Here is a 22550-nt window from a genome sequence, read left to right on the forward strand (position 1 = left end):
TTGTTCTTTCAGCACAAGTTGAATGAAATCACTGGGAATTCTGTTGTGTCTACTTGAGACTGACCTGTGTGACAGCTGGTTTCTGAGAAAGAGAAAATGAAGATTGTGGTGAACTCCTAGGAAACATTAAGTGTTTTTCTTAACATTTAATTTCGTTACTGTTTTACTAATTATTTTGTGTTGTGGAAAAATATTTTTATTGTAATTTCAGATCTAGGTAACAGGGTTGAATTCTGTAGAAAGGTTTTCTTTCACAACTATTTAGGGACTTAACTAACTTCAAGAAGAAAAGTAAAGAAAATGACTTTTCTCAACTGAATCCTTTCTATAGGTCTGCAGTATAATAAACATTGATTATAAAAGTATTTTCAAAAAGTAACTTTTTGGAAGTATTACTAGTACACGGAACTAATTTAAAAATGATAAAACATAAACAGTTGATTGTTTACGTTATGCTGAACTAGAATTCCTACTTAATGGTTCCAGAAAAGGTTTGTATGGTGTAAAGACATAACACCGGCTGGGCGTGGTGGCTCAAGCCTGTAATCCCAGCACTTTGGGAGGCCGAGGTGGGTGGATCACAAGGTCAAGAGATCGAGACCATCCTGGTCAACATGGTGAAACCCCGTCTCTACTAAAAATACAAAAAATTAGCTGGGCGTGGTGGTGCGTGCCTGTAATCCCAGCCACTCAGGAGGCTGAGGCAGGAGAATTGCCTGAACCCGGGAGGCGGAGGTTGCGGTGAGCCGAGATCGCGCCATTGCACTCCAGCCTGGGTAACAAGAGCGAAACTCCGTCTCAAAAAAAAAAAAAAAAAAAAGACATAACACCATATTTGTCTCTGATTTTTTACTTTCTATTTATTATTCAGTTATACCGTTTGGAACGCTATGATGAATGCTTAGCGGTATATAGAGATCTCGTCCGAAACTCCCAAGATGATTATGATGAGGAGAGGAAAACAAACCTTTCAGCAGTTGTTGCAGCTCAGAGCAATTGGGAAAAAGTGGTTCCAGTGAGTATCCTTGTGTACCCATACAGTCATGAAGTAATACTCATGTTTAGTATTTAACTGGTATTTTGTCCCCTGACAGGAGAACTTGGGCTTCCAAGAAGGCACACATGAGCTGTGCTACAACACTGCATGTGCGCTGATAGGCCAAGGCCAGCTGAACCACGCCATGAAAATCCTGCAAAAAGCTGAAGGTTGGAAGTTTGTTAAACGTATTTGTAAATATAATGTGCATATAACTTTGTAGAGTATCTTCTAAAATTGCATTTGACCTCTGTGAAATTATTAAATGCAAGTTATTGATACAGTGACAATTTCTCAAAGTTCATGTAGTCTTTTTCTTTTTCTTTTTTTTATTTTTTTATTTTTTGAGGTAGAGTCTTACTCTGTCACCCGGGATGGAGTGCAATGGCACGATCTCAGCTCACTGCAACCGCTGCCTTCCGGGTTTGAGTGATTCTCCTGACTCAGCCTCCCAAGTAGCTGGGCTTACAGGTGCACACCACCACACCCAGCTGATTTTTGTATTTTTAGTAGAAACAGGATTTCCCCCTGTTGGCCAGGCTGATCTCGAACTCCTGGCCTTAAGTAACCCACCTTCCTCAGCCTTTCCAAGTGCTGGGATTACCGGCATGAGCCACCATGCCCAGCCAAGTCTTTCTCTTTTTGACCATATGTCTCCTATATTTCTAATCCCTACACCAGTCTGTTAGTCCATTTCCAACCATACCAGACCTTGAAATTTGAATTTTGAGGAGCTGGTTTTGAACAAGTTACTATGAATGCTATATGTAAATTGAGTTAATAAATGTCAACCATTTATAATAGTACATGGCATATAGTATAAGCATTCAGTAAATATTTGTTACTGTTATTGTTGTTAAACAGGTATTCAAGAAATAACCTGGTGGGCCTATGTGTGTGCACACACATATACTACATTTATGTATTGATAGCACCATTCAAGCACATTTTTTTGTTGTTTTTGTTTTTTTGTTGTTTCTGAGATGGTGTCTCACTCTGTCACTAAGCTGGAGCACAGTAGTGCAATCTCACTCAGCTCACTGCAGCCTTCACCTCTGGGGTTCAAGTGATTCTCCTGCCTCAGCCTCCTGAGTAGCTGGGATTACAGGCATGCGCCACCACACCTGGCCAATTACCGTATTTTTAGTAGAGACAGGGTTTCACCATGTTGGTCAGGCTGGTCTCTAACTCCTGACCTTGTGATCCACCTGCCTCGGCCTCCCAAAGTACTGGGATTACAGGCATGAGCCATGGCGCTTGGCCTCAAACATGTTTTAAGTCCATTTGGTATATTTCTGTATGTAATATTTGCATGCTTCGAAGCTTTTTTGGGGTGGGCCACAGCAGGGGACAGAGTCTTGCTCTGTCACCCAGGCTGGGGTGCAGTGGTGAGAACTTGTCTGACTTCACCCTTTACCTCTCAGGTTCAAGCAATTCTCATGCCTCAGCCTCTCAAGTAGCTGGGATCACAGGCATGTGCCACCATGCCCAACTGATTTTTGTATTTTCAGTAGAGACGTTTTTCACCATGTTGGCCAGGCCCGTCTCAAATTCCTGTCCTCAAGTGATCTGCCTGCCTTGGCCTCCTAAAGTGCTGGGATTACAGGCACGAGCCACCGCACTTAGTTAAGCTTTTAATTAAGAAAAAAATTAATTTATTAGAGAACTATGTCTGTTATTAACACATGAAACATTTTGACTTTGCTTGTGCATTCATTTTCCCTGGAAGCTGTAAAAGTGATGTAGAGACTGCAGTTGTCATTGGGATGGAAAAAAAAGGTGAAACAAAGTCTGTTTTTCTATTAAATATTAGGGGTTAAAATGAGCAAAGTTTCACTGTTAAATGTTGAAGGTTAAAGTAAGAGCAAAGGTTAGAGCATCATGAGAAGAAAAACCTGTTTAAGAATTGTAATTCCTTGGCTGACTGCAGTGGCTCATGCCTATAATTCTAGCACTTTTGGAGGCCGAGGCAAGAGAAGTGCTTGAGCCTAGCAGTTCAATACCAGCCTGGGCAATAGAGTAAGCCCTTGTTTTTTGTTTGTTTGTTTGTTTTTGAGACAGAGTCTGACACTGTTGCCTGGACTGGAGTGCAGTGGCGTGATCCCAGCTCCCTGCAACCTCTGCCTCCTGGGTTCAAGAGATTCTTCTGCCTCAGCCTCCCAAGTGGGTGGGATTACAGGCAACTACCGCCAAGCTCAGCTAATTTTTTTGTATTTTTAGTAGAGATGGGGTGTTACTGTTTGGCCAGGCTGGTCTCAAACTCCTGACCTTGTGATCCACCCACCGCGGCTTCCCAAAGTACTTGGGATTACAGGCATGAGCCACCGCGCCTGGCCGTAAGCCCACATTTTTACAAAAAAAAAAAAGCATATTTAGCTGGGTGCACTCAGCTAAATGTGATCAAGAATTACAATTTCTCGATCATACCCAATGAACAATATTTTCATACATTGCAGGTTTGAGTATAAGAGTAATAGAGACTTCTCAGTGAGCAGTTTGGTGACGTGTAGCAGATTTTAAAATTTGCATACCCTTTGATCCAATAATTTCACTTCTAGAAACTTATTTTGAGGAAATGATTAGATAAATTTATGCATGCGTCTATGAATATTCATTGAAGGGATATTCATAAGAACAGAAATTTAGAAACAGCATGAATTTCTGTACTATTAAAGGATTGGCTAAGTTTTACCATAATCACAAAATAATTACTATACAATCATTACAACCAATAACATTTTTAAAAAATACAGTAATGTAGATCTATGTTTATTGTAAACAGAAAGATGTCCACAGGATATTGAATGGGGAAGGGAGGTTTCAAATAGTATCTCACTTTCATTTTAAAATGGAGCTGTGCATTTATATAAAATGAAGCTGGGTATGATGGCTCACACCTGTAGTCCCAGCTCCTTGGGAGGCTGAGGTGGGAGAATCACTTGAGTCCAGGATTTCAAGGCTGCAGTGAGCTGTGTAGCATCCCTGGGCAGCAGAGTGAGACCCTAACTTTTAAAACGAACAAAAAATATTTAAAAACTAAATAACTGAAACACTAACAGTGTTTATCTCTGGGTGGTAGGATTATTTATTTTTATACTTTCCTATAATTGATATTTTACAATTAACATTTACTACGTTTATATTTTGTAATGCCCTTTCCAAATGTTTTTAGCATAGAGACAACAAATAAAAGTGACCAAGAGCTAGGAAAGTTAGAGGCTAATAATGTATATGTAGTATATTTGAGACTAATGTGAATTTCACAATTGCTTGCTATTGTGCTTATCTTGGAAACTTGTCTAGGAATTTAGATCTTGCTCTTTGAAATAGTGAAAGAAATGGGATTTACCCAGCAATAATGCTTTTAAAACAATTTTTCTTGTATAGATCTTTGCCGCCGTTCATTATCAGAAGATGCTGTAAGTATTCCATCATTGTTAAACCTTAATTTTATACTTCTAACTAATATAAATTACTGAGAGGCTTCATTGTACTGTTTATTGACTTTTTTTAAAAGATGGCGATTCAATAATTAGGAATCACACAAGAAACCACCCTCTTGATCAGTTATTTGATCAAGTCTATTAGAGAGAGAAATCACAATACAAAATATATTTATATACCTTAAATATTTAATTATAAATTTATACAGTGTAAATTTATTCTCCTATTTTAGGATGTAGGGCTAAGGTCTTTGAAGATGGGTCTACTCATAGGAGTTCCATGTGTATTTCTTACGTAATGACATAATTCAACATTCCCAATTTCTACTTTTTTTTTTTTTTTTTTTTTTTTGAAATGGAGTCTTGCTCTGTTGCCCAGGCAGGAGTGCAGTGGCACCATCTTAGCTCACTGCAACCTCCACCTCCTAAGGAGTAGCAGCGATTACAGGCACGTGCCATTGTGCCCGGCCAGTTTTTTTTTTTTTTCTATTTATAGTAGAGACAGGGTTTCACCATGTTGGTCAGGCTGATCTCAAGCTCCTGACCTCAGGTGATCCACCCACCTTGGGCTCCCAAAGCGCTGGTATTATCGGCATGAGCGACTACGCCCAGCCAACTTTTTTTGTTGTTGTTTTAAGTGTAACAATATCTTAAAGACAGTTGATAAACACTTTCATTATAGAGTCCTTAAAGATTTTTTTTTTTTTTTTGAGATGGAGTTTCACTCTTGTTACTCAGGCTGGAGTGCAATGGCGCGATCTCGGCTCACCGCAACCTCCGCCTCCTGGGTTCAGGCAATTCTCCTGCCTCAGCCTCCTGAGTAGCTGGGATTACAGGCATGTGCCACCATGCCCAGCTAATTTTTTGTGTTTTAGTAGAGACGGGGTTTCACCATGTTGACCTGGATGGTCTCGATCTCTTAACCACCCGCCTCGGCCTCCCAAAGTGCTGGGATTACAGGTTTGAGCCACCGCGCCCGGCTAGATTTTTTTTTTTTTTAACGAATCTCTTTTGACATTTTTTGGCTCACCAATTAGACAGTAACTTTCTTTTAGGAATTTACCTTTACCATGTCTTTCTGAGTATTCAGCATGATTTACATTGAATTATGTCTCTTTTCAAATTCATGGTTCACTCTCCTTTTTTTTTTTTTTGGAGACAGAGTCTCACTCTGTTGCCTAGGCCTGGCTAATGTTTTGCATTTTAGTAGAGATAGGGTTTCACTGTGTTGCCCAGGCTGGTCTCAAACTCCTGAGCTGAGGCAGTCCGACTACCTCTGCCTCCCAAAGTGCTATTATAGGCATGAGCCACCATGCTGGCCTTTGTTTGTTTTTTGGCACAGGATCTGGCTGTTTCACCCAGGCTGGAGTACAGTGGTATGATCGTAGGTCACGGTAACCTCAAACTCCTGGCTCAAGCAATCCTCTCACCACAGCCTCCTGAGTACCACCACCATGCCCAGCTAATTATTTTCTTCTTTGTAGAGATGGGAGTCTCGCTGTGTTGTACAGGCTTGTCTCAAACTCCGGGCCTCAAGCGATCCTCCTGCCTCAGCCTCCTAAAGCACTGAGATTATAGGTGTGAGCCACCATGCCCAGCAAATAGTTTTTCTCTTTAATATTTAAGTTTTATCAATTCCTCATCAAACAGAACTGCATAATGGTTTTGAAAACAAACATATCTGACTCCTGGTCAGCAAATACTTACCAGGTGAGAGCAGGAGTATTGGGTTGCTAAAGGAGAGTTATCTCCTAGTCTTGAGTATTCATTGTACAGCCTTTTCAGAAGGAAAAATGTGGATTAATCTGAAGCATCAGTTAAGAGAACTGCTACTTTAATTACAGAATTTGTTCAATTATGGGATGAGTTTAAGTACAGAATTAGTTCCAGCTTTTGAAGTTTTTTGTACAGTGTTAATTGGAATTTTGTAGTTTTTGTATTAGAGTTATGGTAGAATAAAGAGAAAAGCATTTTTAAATGTGATTTTTATGAGAATTATGTTTCCAGAAATTTGGTATCATTATAAAAAGATGTACTTGCATACTGGTTTTTTACTTACATTTTTTAATTCTTGGGTTTTAGAGGGTGATAATTATCAGTAAATGGTATTCCTAAACTTGTTATCATGTTCTTCTAGGATCTTTTTGCCTTTTTTTTTTTTTTTGCTTTAGGTACTTAGAAGTCAAAATCTTTTTGCTGTTTTCATTTAAACTTCTCTCATGGTGGCAATTTCTAAAGAACTGACTCTAAGGGAAAATTTCTGAAATTGTATGTCTTCTTCAGGATTGTATCTCTTTTGAATATTTGGGTCATTTGGTAAATATGTAGATCAGTTTGGAAAATTTATGTGAGAAAAATGTTTCTTTCTCTTAGGATGGGACTGAGGAGGACCCACAGGCAGAACTGGCCATCATTCATGGTCAGATGGCCTATATTCTGCAGCTTCAGGGTCGAACAGAGGAGGCTTTGCAACTTTACAATCAAATAATAAAACTAAAGTAAGTGCGTTGTTAAAAGGAAGTATCTTTTATAGGGGATGGGGTTTCTTTTTAAAGGTTTGTTTGGTTTTGACTGTTGCTTGTTGTTCACAGACCAACAGATGTGGGATTACTAGCTGTAATTGCAAATAACATCATTACCATTAACAAGGTATGGAATATTTGTGGCTTTCCTACAGATGTATTTTACCCTGAAAGCTCATCACCCTAGTTTTAGTTTTGTTCTAGGATAGGATAAGTGTTAATTGTAACATGAAAAAGTCCAGTTGTAACAAAATCACAATGGAGAGTATTACTTAACTCTTCTAATGATAATGATACTACAAGGTATATTTAAGTAATACAGCTTTTTTGTAATAGATCCTAGACTTTAAGATCCTCCCCTTTTCCTAGTGTGTAGTAATGTAGACTCTCTCTTTGTAAGAAATACAAATTATTGAGGCTTTTAGACTTTTAAGTGTATGCATGTTTTATGTGATTTCCTCTATGGAATCTGAGTGTGCAAGTGTTGTTCTTTCTATAGTTTTTTCTTGAGTTTTATTTTTTAGGGGGTATGGACAGGTGCTCTTTCTCCTCCACCATATGCCATCCCATGTAAAATATTACAAATATATAAGCACTTTAACTTACGAGTACTACTGTACTAATGTCATTAGCCACCATTAGGAACACTCTTTTAATGGAAAAAGCTTTCTTTTTCCTTTTTTGAGACTCTCAACCAGGCTGGAGTGCAGTGGTACAGACATGGCTCACTGTAGCCTCAGATGATCCTCCCAAGTAGCAGGGGCCACAGGCACACACCACCATGCCCGGCTAATTAAAAAACAAAAAAATTTTTTTTATAGAGACAGAGTCGCCATGTTACCCAAGCTGGTCTCTCAACTCCTGGGCTCAAGCAGTCCTGCTGCTTCAGCCTCCCAAATTGCTGGGATTCCAGGCATGAGCCACTGCACCCACCCTAGAAAAATATTTCAAGTTCACATTTGAAATTCAAATAAGTGGAAAGTAAGAAAAGTAACATTTGAACATATTGATCATCTAAATGCTAGAGGGCATAGCTTATAGAAATTGCAAAATTAGGTATTTTTGTAGTCCTAATACAGTCCAAGATTTATTCTGTCCCTTCTTTTCTTCAAAAAGCTCAAAACAAGCAGTTAATAGTAGAAAAATAAAACGGAAATCTTGTTCTCCATTTCTTCAAAGCAGTTCACTTGTTAAGCCTTTTTGCATCTAGAAAGCCTCCTTTGAGAAGGCTCTAAAAGGAGCAGGGCTAGATTCTGAGATAAATATATGTGCATGGGTAGATTTGAATTGCAGAGATTTTGTTTACTTCTGTGAACTAAGATAAATTTATATGTATCTTATTAGTTTAAGCACCCCAGTCAGGTAGATATATTTAAGCTCTCCTTTTGTGTTCATGTAAAGTTAATTTAAAAATGAATAAGTTGAAATCTGAGATTGCGTTAATGGTGGATAAACTTTTCTTTGTTAGGACCAAAATGTCTTTGACTCCAAGAAGAAAGTGAAATTAACCAATGCGGAAGGAGTAGAGTTTAAGCTTTCCAAGAAACAACTACAAGCCATAGAGTTTAACAAAGCTTTACTTGCTATGTATACAAACCAGGTGGGTAGTCGTGGCTAAGCCTTTTGTAATATGGTATATGAGGAGTAATAAGGATGTTATAGTTTTTCTTTATATTTTGTCTTCAATTCATAAATACATATTTTTTCCTTCCTCAGAATATTATATGTATTATTTGCCAGGCACTGTGGCTCATGCCTGTAATCCTAGCACTTTGGGACGCCGAGGTGAGCAGATTGCCTGAGCTCAGGAGTTTGAGACCAGCCTGGGCAACGTGGCGAAACCCTGTCTCTACTGAAAATATAAAAAATTAACCAGGCATAGTGGTGCACGCCTGGAGTCCCAGCTAATTTCTTATAAGGGTGTAGGGTTGACATCTTTTAAGGGGAAGAAGACAGTATTCACACTTTAAATGAGATGACTTTCTCATTACCTTATTTCTAATTTGATTTAAGGTAGAATCATCAAAGGTGCTAGCCATGATTATAGATTTAAGATCCATCTTTCATTTTTTGCTGTGTGTCATCACATCAAGTTATAGATGTTAAGGAGATCAATTCTAACTCCAGTAAGCACTCTAATTCTAATTCTATACTCTTTTAGAGCAGAAGCTTTTGTTTGTTTGTTTTTGTTCTTTGAGACGGAGTTTCGCTCTTGTTACCCAGGCTGGAGTGCAATGGCGCAATCTCGGCTCACCGCAACCTCCGCCTCCTGGGTTCAGGCAATTCTCCTGCCTCAACCTCCTGAGTAGCTGGGATTACAGGCACGCGCCACCATGCCCAGCTAATTTTTTGTATTTTTAGTAGAGACGGGGTTTCACCATGTTGACCAGGATGGTCTCGATCTCTTGACCTCGTGATCCGCCCGCCTTAGCCTCTCAAAGTGCTGGGATTACAGGCTTGAGCCACCGCGCCCGGCTAGAGCAGAACTTTTAATGGGAAAGTGAGTCAGTAATGTTTTTATTATTTAGAATTGAGTCAAGTTATTCTTAATAGTTTAACAAGAAATATGTATGCATTTTGTTGTTTTTGAAGCAAATGCTTATACTTGATGTGTTTGGTTTTTTTAAAAACAGTTTTAGAATTTAGGCATCCAAGTGAATGTTAGAACTTGTCCTTTACTAAAGGCTTTTAGAGCTCTTAGATTAAATTCAATAAATGGAAATCATTTTCTTATAGGAAAAAATTGAGAATAGATCCTGTAAACAGATTCTCTCACCCTAGGCAGTTCTTCCGTTAATATTTGTTTTAGCTGATTTTCCCATGTTTATTTTCTTTTTGGTCATTTACTGTTTAATTTCATTAACCAGTTCACTGTTGTTATGGGGGTTGGGTATCTTCTAGGCTGAACAATGCCGCAGAATATCTGCCAGTTTACAGTCCCAAAGTCCTGAGCATCTCTTACCTGTGTTAATCCAAGCTGCCCAGCTCTGCCGTGAAAAGCAGCACACAAAAGCAATCGAGCTGCTTCAGGTAAAATAATTACTTGAATGAGGTGTCAGGCATTTGCAGCCTTGTTACATTTTTATCGTGCTATAATAATCTACAAGCATGTAAATGAAATGGGAAAACTAATCGGAAATGTACCACTACACAAATTCCAGTGTCATTTTAGTTAATTCTTGGGCTTTAGCTTTGTTTTATATAAAATTGTATAATGTTAATATTTTGTCATAAATGCTGAAGAATGCTGTTTTGTTTGGAGATCTATTTAAACTGAGTTAGGGGATCATTTTAGGCTACTGATACCAGAACATGCTTAACCTCTTTTTCAGTAGTCTCATCTCCACTGCATTCGACTCCAGAACCTCGATTGTGGAGATACTTTGTTTTTAATCAACCCAAACCAGCTATTATATTGCATATTTAAATTTCCTGAATATAAACTACATTGGAAAGTTGGACAGGTACAATTGGGATCATCCTGACAGACAAAATTGCCTAACAAGGACACTCAGTGAAGAGACACTGCCCCCCGCCAAAAAAAAAAAATGTGTTTAGTGATCTTTATTACAGTTGACCCTTTGTATGCAGCTGAAATTAAGCTGACCATGGCACAGTTGAAAAGAGTCTTGCATCCAAGAATGCAACCAACCATGGATTAAAAACATTTTGTGGGGGTCGCCAGGCATAGTGGTTCATGTCTGTAATCCTCGCCCTTTGGGAAGTCCAGGGAGGCAGATCACCTGAGGTCAGGAGTTCAAGACCAGCGTGGCCAACAGGGCAAAACCCTATCTCTAGTAAAAATACAAAAAAGTTAGCTGGATGTGGTGGTGCATGCCTGTAATTCCAGCTACTTGGAAGGCTGAGGCAGGAGAATCACTTGAACCTGGCAGGTGGAGGTTGCAGTGAGCTGAGATCATGCCACTACACTCAAGCCTGGGTGGCAGAGTGAGACCCCACCTCAGAAAAAGAAACAAAACATTTTGGGGGGGAAAATGCATGATTGCCTCTGTACTGAACATATATAGACTTAAAAAATCATTATTCCCTAGATAATATAACTATATACATAGCATTTACATTGTGTTAGGTATTACAAGTAATCTAGTGATGATTTAAAATGTGTAGAAGGATGTGTGTAGATTATACGCAAACACTATACTTTTATATAAAGGACTTGAGCATCCTTGGGTTTTGGAATGGAGAATGGTTCTGGAAGCAATACCCCATTCCAATGCTGAGGGATGATGCATTTCTCTGTTAGTGACTTACAGAAAACTTGACATTATTGCACTTACTTTTAGAGCATACCTTTTAAAAAAAGATGTTGAATAAAAATTTACCCGACTTAAGATTTTGATCTGCAGCCAGAATATTTTAAAACTGGATTTAGAATTTTATGTAGCCAAGTTAAGTAATAGTAATGTGTACAATTAGTTGTGTACAATTAGTTGTGTAAATTAAATGTGATTTTTTTCCCCCCAAACTGAAAAAATTTAGGAATTTTCAGATCAGCATCCAGAAAATGCAGCTGAAATTAAGCTGACCATGGCACAGTTGAAAATTTCTCAAGGTATTACTGGTGGTTTTCATCATGATTAAAATATCATTTTAATGAAAACATGGTTGAAATGCTTCTGTAGTTGTGAACTGTGTGGTTTTAAGTTTTTTGTGTAATGATAAAGTATAATCTCTGTTTCAAACATACGGCTAGATTGTATGATCTCCAACAGATTTAGTAGTGAGGTAATTCCCCTTTTCTTGGATTATTCATAAATTGTTAGAATGATTTTCAATCCATGCCTTGAAAGTTCTGAAGCAAAGGATTCCTCTGTTCCAAAAGACCATACATACCACTCAAATTGCCTGAGTGTGTCACATGCAAAAATGCTTATGTCTGTATGATTACTTTGCATCATAATTTTCAGAATTTCTTAGCTTGGTCCTTTATCTTTTATTTTACACTTTGCCACCTATGTCTTTGGGCTTGGGGAAAGGTGGTAGAATGTAATGAGAACTGGTGTGTTTAAATCTTAAATAAAAACTGCCAATGTTTTTGTCTGCGGTTTTGATCCAACCTTGGTAGTCACTAGTCACGTATTACTATTTTAAGTTTAAATCAGTTAAATGAAATTTAAAATTCAGTTCTTCGATTATGCTAGGCACATCTTAGAAGCTTAGTAGCTATATGCAGCTAGGGGCTCCCATATTGGACAGCACAGATTTAGGACATTTATGTCATCACAAAAAGTTCTGTCGAACAGCTCTGGTATAGAGTGTGCATTTTTGATGGGGGTGATAGTTCACAAAAATCTTAAATATTACAATGGCTGAAATGAAAATTGTATGAGTTGGAGGAGGGGAGTTGGCAATTAAAAAAATGTTTAAAATGTCCTTAGTAGGGCAGTAATGAAAACAGGGTTGAGACACACTGCTGATCTCCCTCTTACCCAGTTCTCACATTTCTTTATTTTCCTTATCTCTTTTTCCTTCTCCTCAGCCCTCTGTCTTCTCTTCCTTGCCCTTTCCTTGATCTTTTTCCTCCTGTGTTTGTTTTTGCAATTACCTTGAAATTACTGAGAGTCTATCATGGTTTTTTTGTTTGTTTTTAAAGATTGGGAACTTTGAATTATTGAGGTTTGCAATGAGTACAAAATCAGAATTTAACACCATAGGAAATTTTCCATTGCACTCATATCGACAGTAACATATTTCAAGGCCTTTAGGGAAGGACCCCCACCTTCAAGTTACAGTCCGAAAAAGAAGAAATAGAACTCAACAGACTGGGAATTGGGAGACTTCTTTTCTGGTAGCTGCTCTGCCATTAACTTTCTTTGTGAGCTAAAGCAAGGTATATTATTTCTTTAGAACTCAATTTCCTTATCTGTAAATGAATAGAGTTCACCATCCCCAAGACCCCAAAGCTTATATATTTAGAGATGTTACAAAATATGATTTATGGTTGCTTTCCTAAGGAAAAGTAGTGGGAGGAAATAAAATTTCTTTTTTTTTTTTCCATAATATGTTTTCTTCCATGTAATGCTAGTTTTGTTTACTCTCCTAAGGTAATATTTCTAAAGCATGTCTAATATTGAGAAGCATACAGGAGTTAAATCATAAACCAGGCATGGTGAGTTTAAAACACTACAAAATTGCAAAGTAGTGGAAGTGATTATTTATATGTCTAATGTGTATTCACTTTAATTTCTACTTATATCCTTATATGTTCATAAGGTATAGGAGTAGTAGTTATAATAGGAATAGTAGTCCGGTATAAATTTAATTTTATTCTCTGCACTGGTATTGGTTTGTTATTCAGTCAAATGTGCCAGGCACTATTTAGGCCTTATGTTATCACTGAAAGCCAACCTGAAATAATCTCAGATCTGTATAGGGAATTTCTTAGCCTTTACCATTTTCATCAGTGTGATTTCTTTAAATTAAAACTATTTCATAATAGTGGCTAACAAATTTAGTTTTTAAGTTTTCTGGTTATTCAAATATCACAGGTTTCAATCACTAATATAGCTGTAAAAGCATCTTTTCCATAGTAGAAACTATTCTGTAGTGACAGTATGTGCATCTTTTGGTCAGAGACTGTTTTATTCATGTTTGTGTTCTCTAACATGGCTTATGTGCAGTTGGCACTCAGTAAATGTAATAATATGGTAGTGCTTTCCCTTGAAGATTCATATTTAAAGGATTGTGCTACAATTACCTTAGAGTCAAATATAGTATATAACTGAAAATAAAATGTTTCTTATGTTTAATATATAGCCTTTTTTTACCTTTCAAGGAATTTATCCATTTCATTTCATTTTGGATGCTGACTTTATTAGCGTTGAAAGTTCTTCATTTTATTTATTTATTACCCTTTTTATATCTTCAGAACCTCTTTTATTCCTGATACTGGTGATTCATGTCTTCTCTTTTTTTTTTTCTTTTTCCCTCTGATCAGCCTGTCCAGAGGTTTATCTATTTTCCTAAGTTTTCTTTTTTCTTTTCTTTCTTTTTTTTTTTATGAGATGGAGTTTCACTCTTGTTTCCCAGACTGGAGTGCAATGGTGTGATCTCGGCTCACCGTAACCTCCGCCTCCTGGGTTCAAGTGATTCTCTTGCCTCAGCCTCTTGAGTAGCTGGGATTACAGTACTGGGATTATAGCCCCACCATGCCCGGCTAATTTTGTATTTTTAGTAGAGACAGAGTTTTTCCATGTTGGTCAAGCTGATCTTGAACTCCAGACCTCAGGTGATCTGCCCACCTCAGCCTCCCAAAGTGTTGGAATTACAGGCTTGAGCCACCACATCTGGCAGTTTTACTGATTTTTCTTAAAGATCCAGCTTTTTTTGTTTGTTTTCTTTCTATCCTATTCCTACTGCTTGTCATTCCTCTCCCCCTCCACTCCAGCTGTGTATGCCTCTTTCCTGTCCCTCAGCCACACTAGGCAACTTTCTTACTGGCTTGAAGCAGCTCAGTCCATGTGGAATTCATCATGAGAGTTCATCCACTCTGTTTATACCTCACTGATTGTACATTGAATGTCCAGCAGTATCTTATTGTATAAACATTTCTAAGGGCTTATTCTCAACTTCTGTACTTACCAAACCATTTGTGAACTGGCAGTGCTTTAAGGAAAGGTTTATTTTACAGATAACTACCTTCATATTTGGAAAACACTGTTGTTCATGGTATTTCTAGAAGTAAAGGGACTATGCTCTCTAAAGGGAGTAGTTTTTATGATAAATTTCGTACTAGCAGCTTTTATTTGCTATTTCTTCAGTGTTTTTTATTTTCAAACATGGTATTCTGGGAGTGAAGGAGGAATTCACTGATTTATACCTTTGGCTGTGTAGGTGTCTGCATTAGTGACCATGTATAGTCATGAAGAAGATATTGATAGTGCCATTGAGGTCTTCACACAAGCTATCCAGTGGTATCAAAGCCATCAGGTAAATAGGTGGAGTAAAATGTTAGGAAGGCATGTTTTTACCTAAAAGTAAAGATGTAGTAGTGAACAATTTTAGGCAAACTGAAGTATTACACCTCACTGTTTCAAAACTGAAATAGTATTTAGACTATCAAGTTCATTTTTTTCAGTATACCAGATCCAAATTAAGTTATTAGAAGTAAGCAATGGCTGCAAATAGAAAAAAGAAATAGCTTATATATGTTTATTGAAGCACCTTGCTGTATGTTTACATGCATTTGTGTATGTAATCTCAAGAAATAAGAATAGTAATAGTACATGATTGCATTTTTAAGAGCTCATCCTAAATAGTTAGAGAGCCCATGAGTGGTAGTAATTAGCACAACAGTAATACATGGAATAGTTGTTTATCATGTCTCTATCTAGTAGGAATATCTTTATTTCCAGTATGGATCTCTGCATGGGCAGTATCCAACTTACAAATATACATACACACAGGTGGCATTTATACTGTTAGTACTGTTAGCAGTGGAGGGGCATCAGTGCTCTGGGAAAGTATTAAATTAATGTTTGAGAATGATGGTGGCATATCTTTAAGATTGGATTATTATAGGGGCATGTTTCCAGTTGTAGATACCCTAAATAGAGATAGGTTGTTTTCCAAATTCATCAATTGGTGATTACTTGTACAGTTAATAATTTGTCCATCTGCTTTCCTGTACATATGTGGATGATTTTGTCATTTTAGGCATTCAGTGAAACTTAAGATGAGTAATCTAATGCATAGGTGTATTTCTTAAAGGTCTAATGAATATAACTGCATTTACTTGCTAGACATTTAGCTTGAAACTTTTTTTTCTCTTTATTGAAACTGTAGCCCAAATCTGCTGCTCATTTGTCCTTGGTAAGAGAAGCTGCAAACTTCAAACTCAAATATGGGCGGAAGAAGGAGGCAATTAGTGACCTAGAACAGCTATGGAAGTAAGCTCTAAAATGTGGAGATGTAGAAATAACACATTTATTGCTGCTAGTTGATATGAGGAAGTTACCTGTTTATATTACTTTCTCCAGTTTTGTAAACTGTTCAGTAATTTTCTTATTTCTTCTTTTAGACAAAATCCAAAAGATATTCACACCCTTGCACAGCTTATTTCTGCTTACTCACTTGTAGATCCAGAGAAAGCCAAAGCGTATCCTTTTGGTTGTTGTTCTGTAGAGCTCCATACGGCTCCTCAGTAGCCTGGTAGATTTTTTATATCTGTGTTTTGACCAGAGCTTTTTCAATTGTAAATTGCAACTAACCCTCCTTTTAACTAGTAAAACCAAAAATGAGAATTTATTGATCAGTGTGATTGAAAAATGCAGCAATAGATCCAACTTGGGGTTTAGTTTCATCCAGAAGCAAAAATGAAGTCAAAAGGGTATAGCCTCTATTCTTTCAGGTTCGAGTTCAGCAGCAAGGAAAAGAAAAAGCATACTTTGTGTGGGTAGTTTCACATGATTCTGAAATGTTATTTTTGGATTAAACTACTTAGGTCACTTGCTTGTCTCAGGCAGTTACACGATAAGCAAATTCAGTGCCCTGATTGAGCTTGGATCATATGTGCTACTGTAATCAGTGTGTTCCTGAAACTGCAGTGGGTTGGTGGATGCTAAGCAGTCACAAGTCGTAAACTTGATAGTTGTTTTGGAATGGAGTTTGTATTAAGCCACCACCTTGCTCCACATCACTGAGTTAAGTAATAGAGGATTAGATTATGACCCCTCATGTTTTCCTTTCAGAGTACTGTATTGATATGACTGGGAATTGTTATTGTATAGAAGATTTACAAACATTTTTGCTTTTGTTGAAGGTCATCAAGAAAAGACAGTCTTCCAGTTTCAATAGCTGTATTGGCAGACATATACATCTATATAAATGTGTGTGTGTATCTTATGTTCCTGAACTCCTGTTCTATCACAGTCTTAGTAAACACTTGCCATCGTCAGATAGTATGTCTCTCAACGTAGATGTTGAGGCTCTTGAAAATTCTCCCGGTGCTACATACATTCGGAAGAAGGGTGGAAAAGTTACTGGAGATAGTCAACCAAAGGAACAAGGGTATGTTTTTCATTGTAACATTCTCTAATGCTCATTTTACATTAGACAAAGAATAAAATATATATTCTCATAAAAATTCCATGTGAATAAAGTTCTGGTTCTCTTTGTTTCTTTTCCTTTTCTTTCACTGTACCCAGCTCTTTGTCCTTACTTCCTCCCCTTTTCCCTCAGCCCAAAATTAACCTCTGGTATTAATTTAATGTATTCTTCCAGAAGTTTTTCTTTGTGTTTACACACACAAGTGGTTTACGAATATTTTCTTTTTCTTTTCTTTTCTTTTCTTTTTTTCCGAGATGAAGTCTTGCCCTGTTATCTAGGCTGGTGTGCAGTGGTGCAATCTTGGCTCACTGCAACCTCCACCTCCTGAGTTCAAATGATTCTCCTGTCTCAGCCTCCTGAGTAGCTGAGATTACAGACACCTGGCTAATTTTTATATTTTTAGTAGAGATGGGGGTTTCACTGTGTTGGCCAGGCTGGTCTTGAACTCCTGACCTCACGATCTCCCCGCCTTGCCCTCCCAAAGTGCTGGGATTACAGGCGTGAGCTGCCTAGCCTCAAATATTTTCTCTAGATTTATTTATTTTTTATTATTTATTTATTTATTCATTTTTTGAGACAGAGTCTTGCTCTGTCTCCCAGGCTGGAGTACAGTGCCACAATCTTGGCTCACTGCAACCTCCACCTCCTGGATTCAAGCAGTTCTTCCTCAGCCTCCCGAGTAGCTGGGACAACAGGTATGCACCACCATGCCCGGCTAATTTTTTGTATATTTAATAGAGACAGGGTTTCACCCTGTTGGCCAGGCTGGTCTCAAACTCCTGATCTCAAGTGATCCACCTACCTCAGCCTCCCAAAGTGCTGGACACCACGCCTAGTTGTTCTTTTTATAAGGAGGATTGTATTGTACTTGGTGTTTTCTAACTTGCTTTTATTTAATGAGTTTAGAGATCTTTCCATGAACTCAAATGTAGGCATATTTCATCCTTGTTATGCACAACGTCATAGGCTGGATGTGCCTTCCTTTACTTGTAATTTATTGTACATTTAGTACATCATTTAGTATATAGTTTATTTTGCTGATTTGAAGAAAAAGTTGATTTCATTTACTAACAAGTCACATTTTTACTCTTGCCTTGTTTCTTACATTGTCATCTTAAAAATACAGTTAGCAGAGACCTACAGTAAAATGTTGGGTAAGGTTTTACTTTTGATACAGAATGAATAGAGCATGGAAAAGATAAAACGTTTCCTGGGCCGGGCGCGGTGGCTCATGCCTGTAATCCCAGCACTTTGGGAGGCCGAGGCGGGTGGATCACGAGGTCAAGAGATCAAGACCATCCTGGTCAACATGGTGAAACCCTGACTCTACTAAATATACAAAAAAATTATAGCTGGGCATGGTGGTGCGTGCCTGTAATCCCAGCTACTCAGGAGGCTGAGGCAGGAGAATTGCCTGAACCCAGGAGGCGGAGGTTGCGGTGAGCCGAGATCGTGCCATTGCACTCCAGCCTGGGTAACAAGAGCGAAACTCCATCTTAAAAAAAACAAAAACAAAAAAAAACATTTCCTTCGTTTGTGACTTTTGTAAGTTTTTACTACTTTCTCCTTTTTTGAATGACTTCTGATATCTAAATTTTTTTCCAAACTTAAAAAAAACACAGTAACGATTGATTTTTTTCATAAGAAACTGTGCATTTCATAAAAAGCATTATCATTCTCATAACTTCTAAAACCTTTAATAAGGAATTGGAGTCTCAAAGAGGTTACATTGTTCTAAATTCCATTTTATAAAATTATAAATTCAGTCTGGATCTTAAATGGATTTTCAATAATAACTATTTAAATATGTTTACTGTTTTTCTTCTCCACCAAACAGGGTTGCGTAGCTACTGAGAACACACAGTTCCTCCTTTAACCTGGCATGGTGGCACTTAACTATAGTCCCAATTACTGGGAGGCTGAGGCGGGAGGATCACCTGAGCCCAGGAGTTTGAGGCTGCAGTGAGCTATGATTACCCCACTGCACCCCAGCCTGAGTGACAGAGCAAGACCCCCATATCTAAAAATAATAATAATGGGTTTTTAAAAGTTTTTTAGAAAGCTTCTCTTTTTTCTTAGACAATCATTAAGAAAGACATTGACTTTTTAAACTTTTAAGTTTCAGCACAGTATTTTCATTAGATATTATTAATGCTCTTTGTTCTTATTAAAAGTTAGTATTTTGTTATACTAAATTTTAGATGCAAAGTTTTAGTTTCTTTTAACAATACACTGTATGATAGGTTTATGCTAGGTGTTGACCAGAAAATAAATCATGATCCTTGCTCTGAAAAGAATTTGAAGCCAGGCATGGTGGCTCATTCCTGTAATCCCAGCACTTTGCAGGCTGAGGCAGGCATATCACTTGAGGTCAGGAATTCGAGATTAACCTGGACAACATGGTGAAACCACATCTCTACTAAAAATACAGAAATTAGCTGGGGTGGTGGCACATGACTGTAATCCCACCTACTCAGGAGGCCGAGGCAGGAGAATCACTCTAACCCAGGAGTGCACCACCATCCCCGGCTGATTTTTTGTATATTTAGTAGAGACAGGGTTTCACCCTGTGGAGGTGGAGGTTGCAGTGAGCCAAGATCGTACCACTGTACACCAGCCTGGTGACAGAGCAAGACTCCCTCTCAAAAAAAAAAAAAAAAAAAAAGAACTTGAGTTTAACAAAAGGAAATAATATATTTAAATAGTAATTTCAATAAAGGTTACACCTGTTGTAATTGTACAGAGCATAGAGGAATATACCAGAGGGAATAGTCAGGTCTTCCTGAGGACAGTGGGAAGTTAGGAAAGGCTTCATGGAGAAGATGATTGTGTTGACTGAGGAAGATGAGAAGGACAAGGGAGGCAAAGGGTGAGCAAAGGCAAAGAAGGAAGAAATGGTAGAATACCCTTGGGAAATTTTAGTATGGCTGTGGAGTATCATTTGTAGGGAAGACAATTAGAAGAATACTATTACACAGTCTGGGTAAGAGATGAAACCGTCAAGTCAGATACACCATTTCTTATTTGGGGTATCCTAAGCGAACTTTCACGACTGAATGACTTGTAGAGTGAATTTTTGGTAGAAATTGTTGCTGTCTCATGTTTTTAATTCACTGTTTTATATTTATTTAGTTATATCACATAAGAGTATATAGAGAGATGTATTTTTTATGTCTTTCTCTTACTAGAGCTTTCAGAATTTTTTTTTTTTTTTTTTTTTTTTTTTTTTTTTTTAAGAGTCTCATTCCATTGCCTAGGCTGGAGTGCTGTGGTGTGATCTCACTCACTGCATCCTCCACCTCCTGGGTTCAGGTGATTCTGCTGCCTCAGCCTCCCTAGTAGGTGGGCTTACAGGCACCTGCCACTACACTCAGCTAATTTTTGTAGTTTTAGTAGAGACGGGGTTTCACTATGTTGGCCAGGCTGGTGTGGAACTTCTGACTTCAGGAGATCCCTTCTGACTTGAGGGAGACCTTAGCCTCCCTCCCGAAGTGCCGGGATTACAGAAGTGGAGCCAAGCCGCTTTCAGAATGCTTGACAATTAGTTTGAAGTGCTTATTTTTATGCCCTTTTTAGTACCTTTTTTGGTCAGTGTACTTATTATGGATTTTACTTATATAAAAAATTAATAAACTCACAGTTTTAAAATACAAAAGATAAAGTGTCAGAAGAAGTAAAAAGTCTTGCATCTTTATCTACCCTCTTCTTTCCCAGGGCCATAACAAATGTAACTTGTTTTGCATCTCCTTCCAGAGATGTTCTTTGCATGTATTTTACCTATACATATTCTTCTGGCAAAAAAATTTATTCCCTAAAGTCTTGCCAAAAGTAGAGTAACTTACCAAGGGATTATAGTTATACATGCTTGTGCAAATTACTTTTTACATAGACTTAATATGTGCCACTGACAATTTTTTTTCAATGTCAACTGAATCTGTTTTCAAATTGTCACCTCTGTTTTCTAAACTACCTTCCAAAAATTATAGTATCTAAAGCTTAATTGACTTTAACCTGAATCAAATCTTAAATCTTAACTAGTTTGTTAGCTTGGTGAGCTGATACCAGACTTAACTCATGTTTATGATAAGTGCCCAGCTAGCTCTTTTATAGAGCACTTACTTAATGCTCTATAAATATTTTATCACAAAGATGGTAATGATTTTTTTTTCTCTTTGTAGACAGGGAGATTTGAAAAAGAAGAAAAAGAAAAAGAAGGGTAAGGCATTAAAAAAAATCTTTATAGATTTATTTCTACAAGATAATGGTTTGATTTTAGCCCTATATAGAAACACTTGGACATAAATATACTGCTGTCTCTTATATCTTTGAAAACTTTTTATCTTGACTATAGCTAACATTTAATTTTATTCTATTACTTTAAAGGTTGCAGTTCACCAGTTTGCCTAAATTCAAATTGTTGCTCTAATACACTTCTATTGTATGACTGTGGACAGGTTATTTAACATACCTGCCAGAGTTTTTCATATGTAAAATGAAATATGATAGTTTATACCTTGTAATATAAAATGAGATACTACATGTAAAGTTCTTAGAGTTGTGCCGGCACAAAAGTACTCATTATGATGTTTCTGCTACACATACTACAAAATTCCATCAAACTGGCTTAAGAAAATTTATTGTTTACAAAATTGGCAGACTGGAGGAATGTTAGCATCAAGGTTGGTTTTTTCAGTATTTGTATCACTTTGTTTTGCTGTCCATAAAACAGAATCCCATTAGAGTCATACAGTGTATATTGGAAACAGTCAGGGCCACATGTCATTTATAACCATCACAACAAAGAAGGCCTCTCCAGACTTCGCAAGTATTTTTCATTAATCTGATTGGGCTAACTAGGTCAATATTCAGCCTTGAATTATTAACCAGAAAAATAACATGCATTGATTGGCTTAGGGTGTGGTTTTAATCTCTGGCAACATTGGGTGGCATTACCATGCTTTCTTTTACCTAGTCAGAGGTAATCCTTGGAGCCCCCAGGTTCCTCAGTTTTTGAGAAATCTACGATGTAAATTAGGTTGTTTCTTGATTTTGCTCCATGTCATTTTAGGATACAGGTTTCTCAAGTCTAAGCTAAGTTTATTACCACTCCTTCATCTGTTTTCCAGCTACCATAATATCTTTTCTCCTGTTCTTCTAAGAGTTTATTACCATTTCAGTGGAGTTTGAGGAGGGTACACAAGCTAATGTTTGTATTCACTTCACTGTCTAACTAGAAGTCTTATTGGTTCTTTTGTCACAGTACTTGAAAATTGGCAAATATTTAATATTTGTTTTGTGTATTAGTAATACTGTGAGGAAACAGCTGATAACTGTAGGTAGTAATAACCTAAAACTTTACTTTCTTTTCTACTTCTGTAGTTTCCAGATGAATATTTATAAAATTTACAAGTGATGTATGCTTATTGTAAAAAGGAAACAAAGGTAGTTGATACCTGTCATTATAGAATAGCATAAAGAGAG

General features: G+C 37.4%; 1 protein-coding gene across 1 annotated transcript in view; it reads left to right on the forward strand.

The window, feature by feature from the left end:
* SRP72 (signal recognition particle 72) overlaps nucleotides 1–22550 on the forward strand; it is a 34733-nt gene that overhangs the window by 5690 nt on the left and 6493 nt on the right. The window contains exons 4-17 of the mRNA XM_039468579.2: nucleotides 872–1015; nucleotides 1095–1206; nucleotides 4424–4455; nucleotides 6853–6977; nucleotides 7071–7128; nucleotides 8470–8601; nucleotides 9903–10031; nucleotides 11502–11574; nucleotides 13067–13131; nucleotides 14856–14951; nucleotides 15807–15910; nucleotides 16042–16119; nucleotides 16893–17030; nucleotides 21248–21285. Coding sequence (XP_039324513.1) covers nucleotides 872–1015; nucleotides 1095–1206; nucleotides 4424–4455; nucleotides 6853–6977; nucleotides 7071–7128; nucleotides 8470–8601; nucleotides 9903–10031; nucleotides 11502–11574; nucleotides 13067–13131; nucleotides 14856–14951; nucleotides 15807–15910; nucleotides 16042–16119; nucleotides 16893–17030; nucleotides 21248–21285 — 1324 coding nt within the window. The remainder of the gene's footprint in view (nucleotides 1–871; nucleotides 1016–1094; nucleotides 1207–4423; nucleotides 4456–6852; nucleotides 6978–7070; nucleotides 7129–8469; nucleotides 8602–9902; nucleotides 10032–11501; nucleotides 11575–13066; nucleotides 13132–14855; nucleotides 14952–15806; nucleotides 15911–16041; nucleotides 16120–16892; nucleotides 17031–21247; nucleotides 21286–22550) is intronic.

The sequence above is a fragment of the Saimiri boliviensis genome, chromosome 3 (assembly GCF_048565385.1).
Source record: "Saimiri boliviensis isolate mSaiBol1 chromosome 3, mSaiBol1.pri, whole genome shotgun sequence".
Taxonomy (NCBI): Eukaryota; Metazoa; Chordata; class Mammalia; order Primates; family Cebidae; genus Saimiri; species Saimiri boliviensis.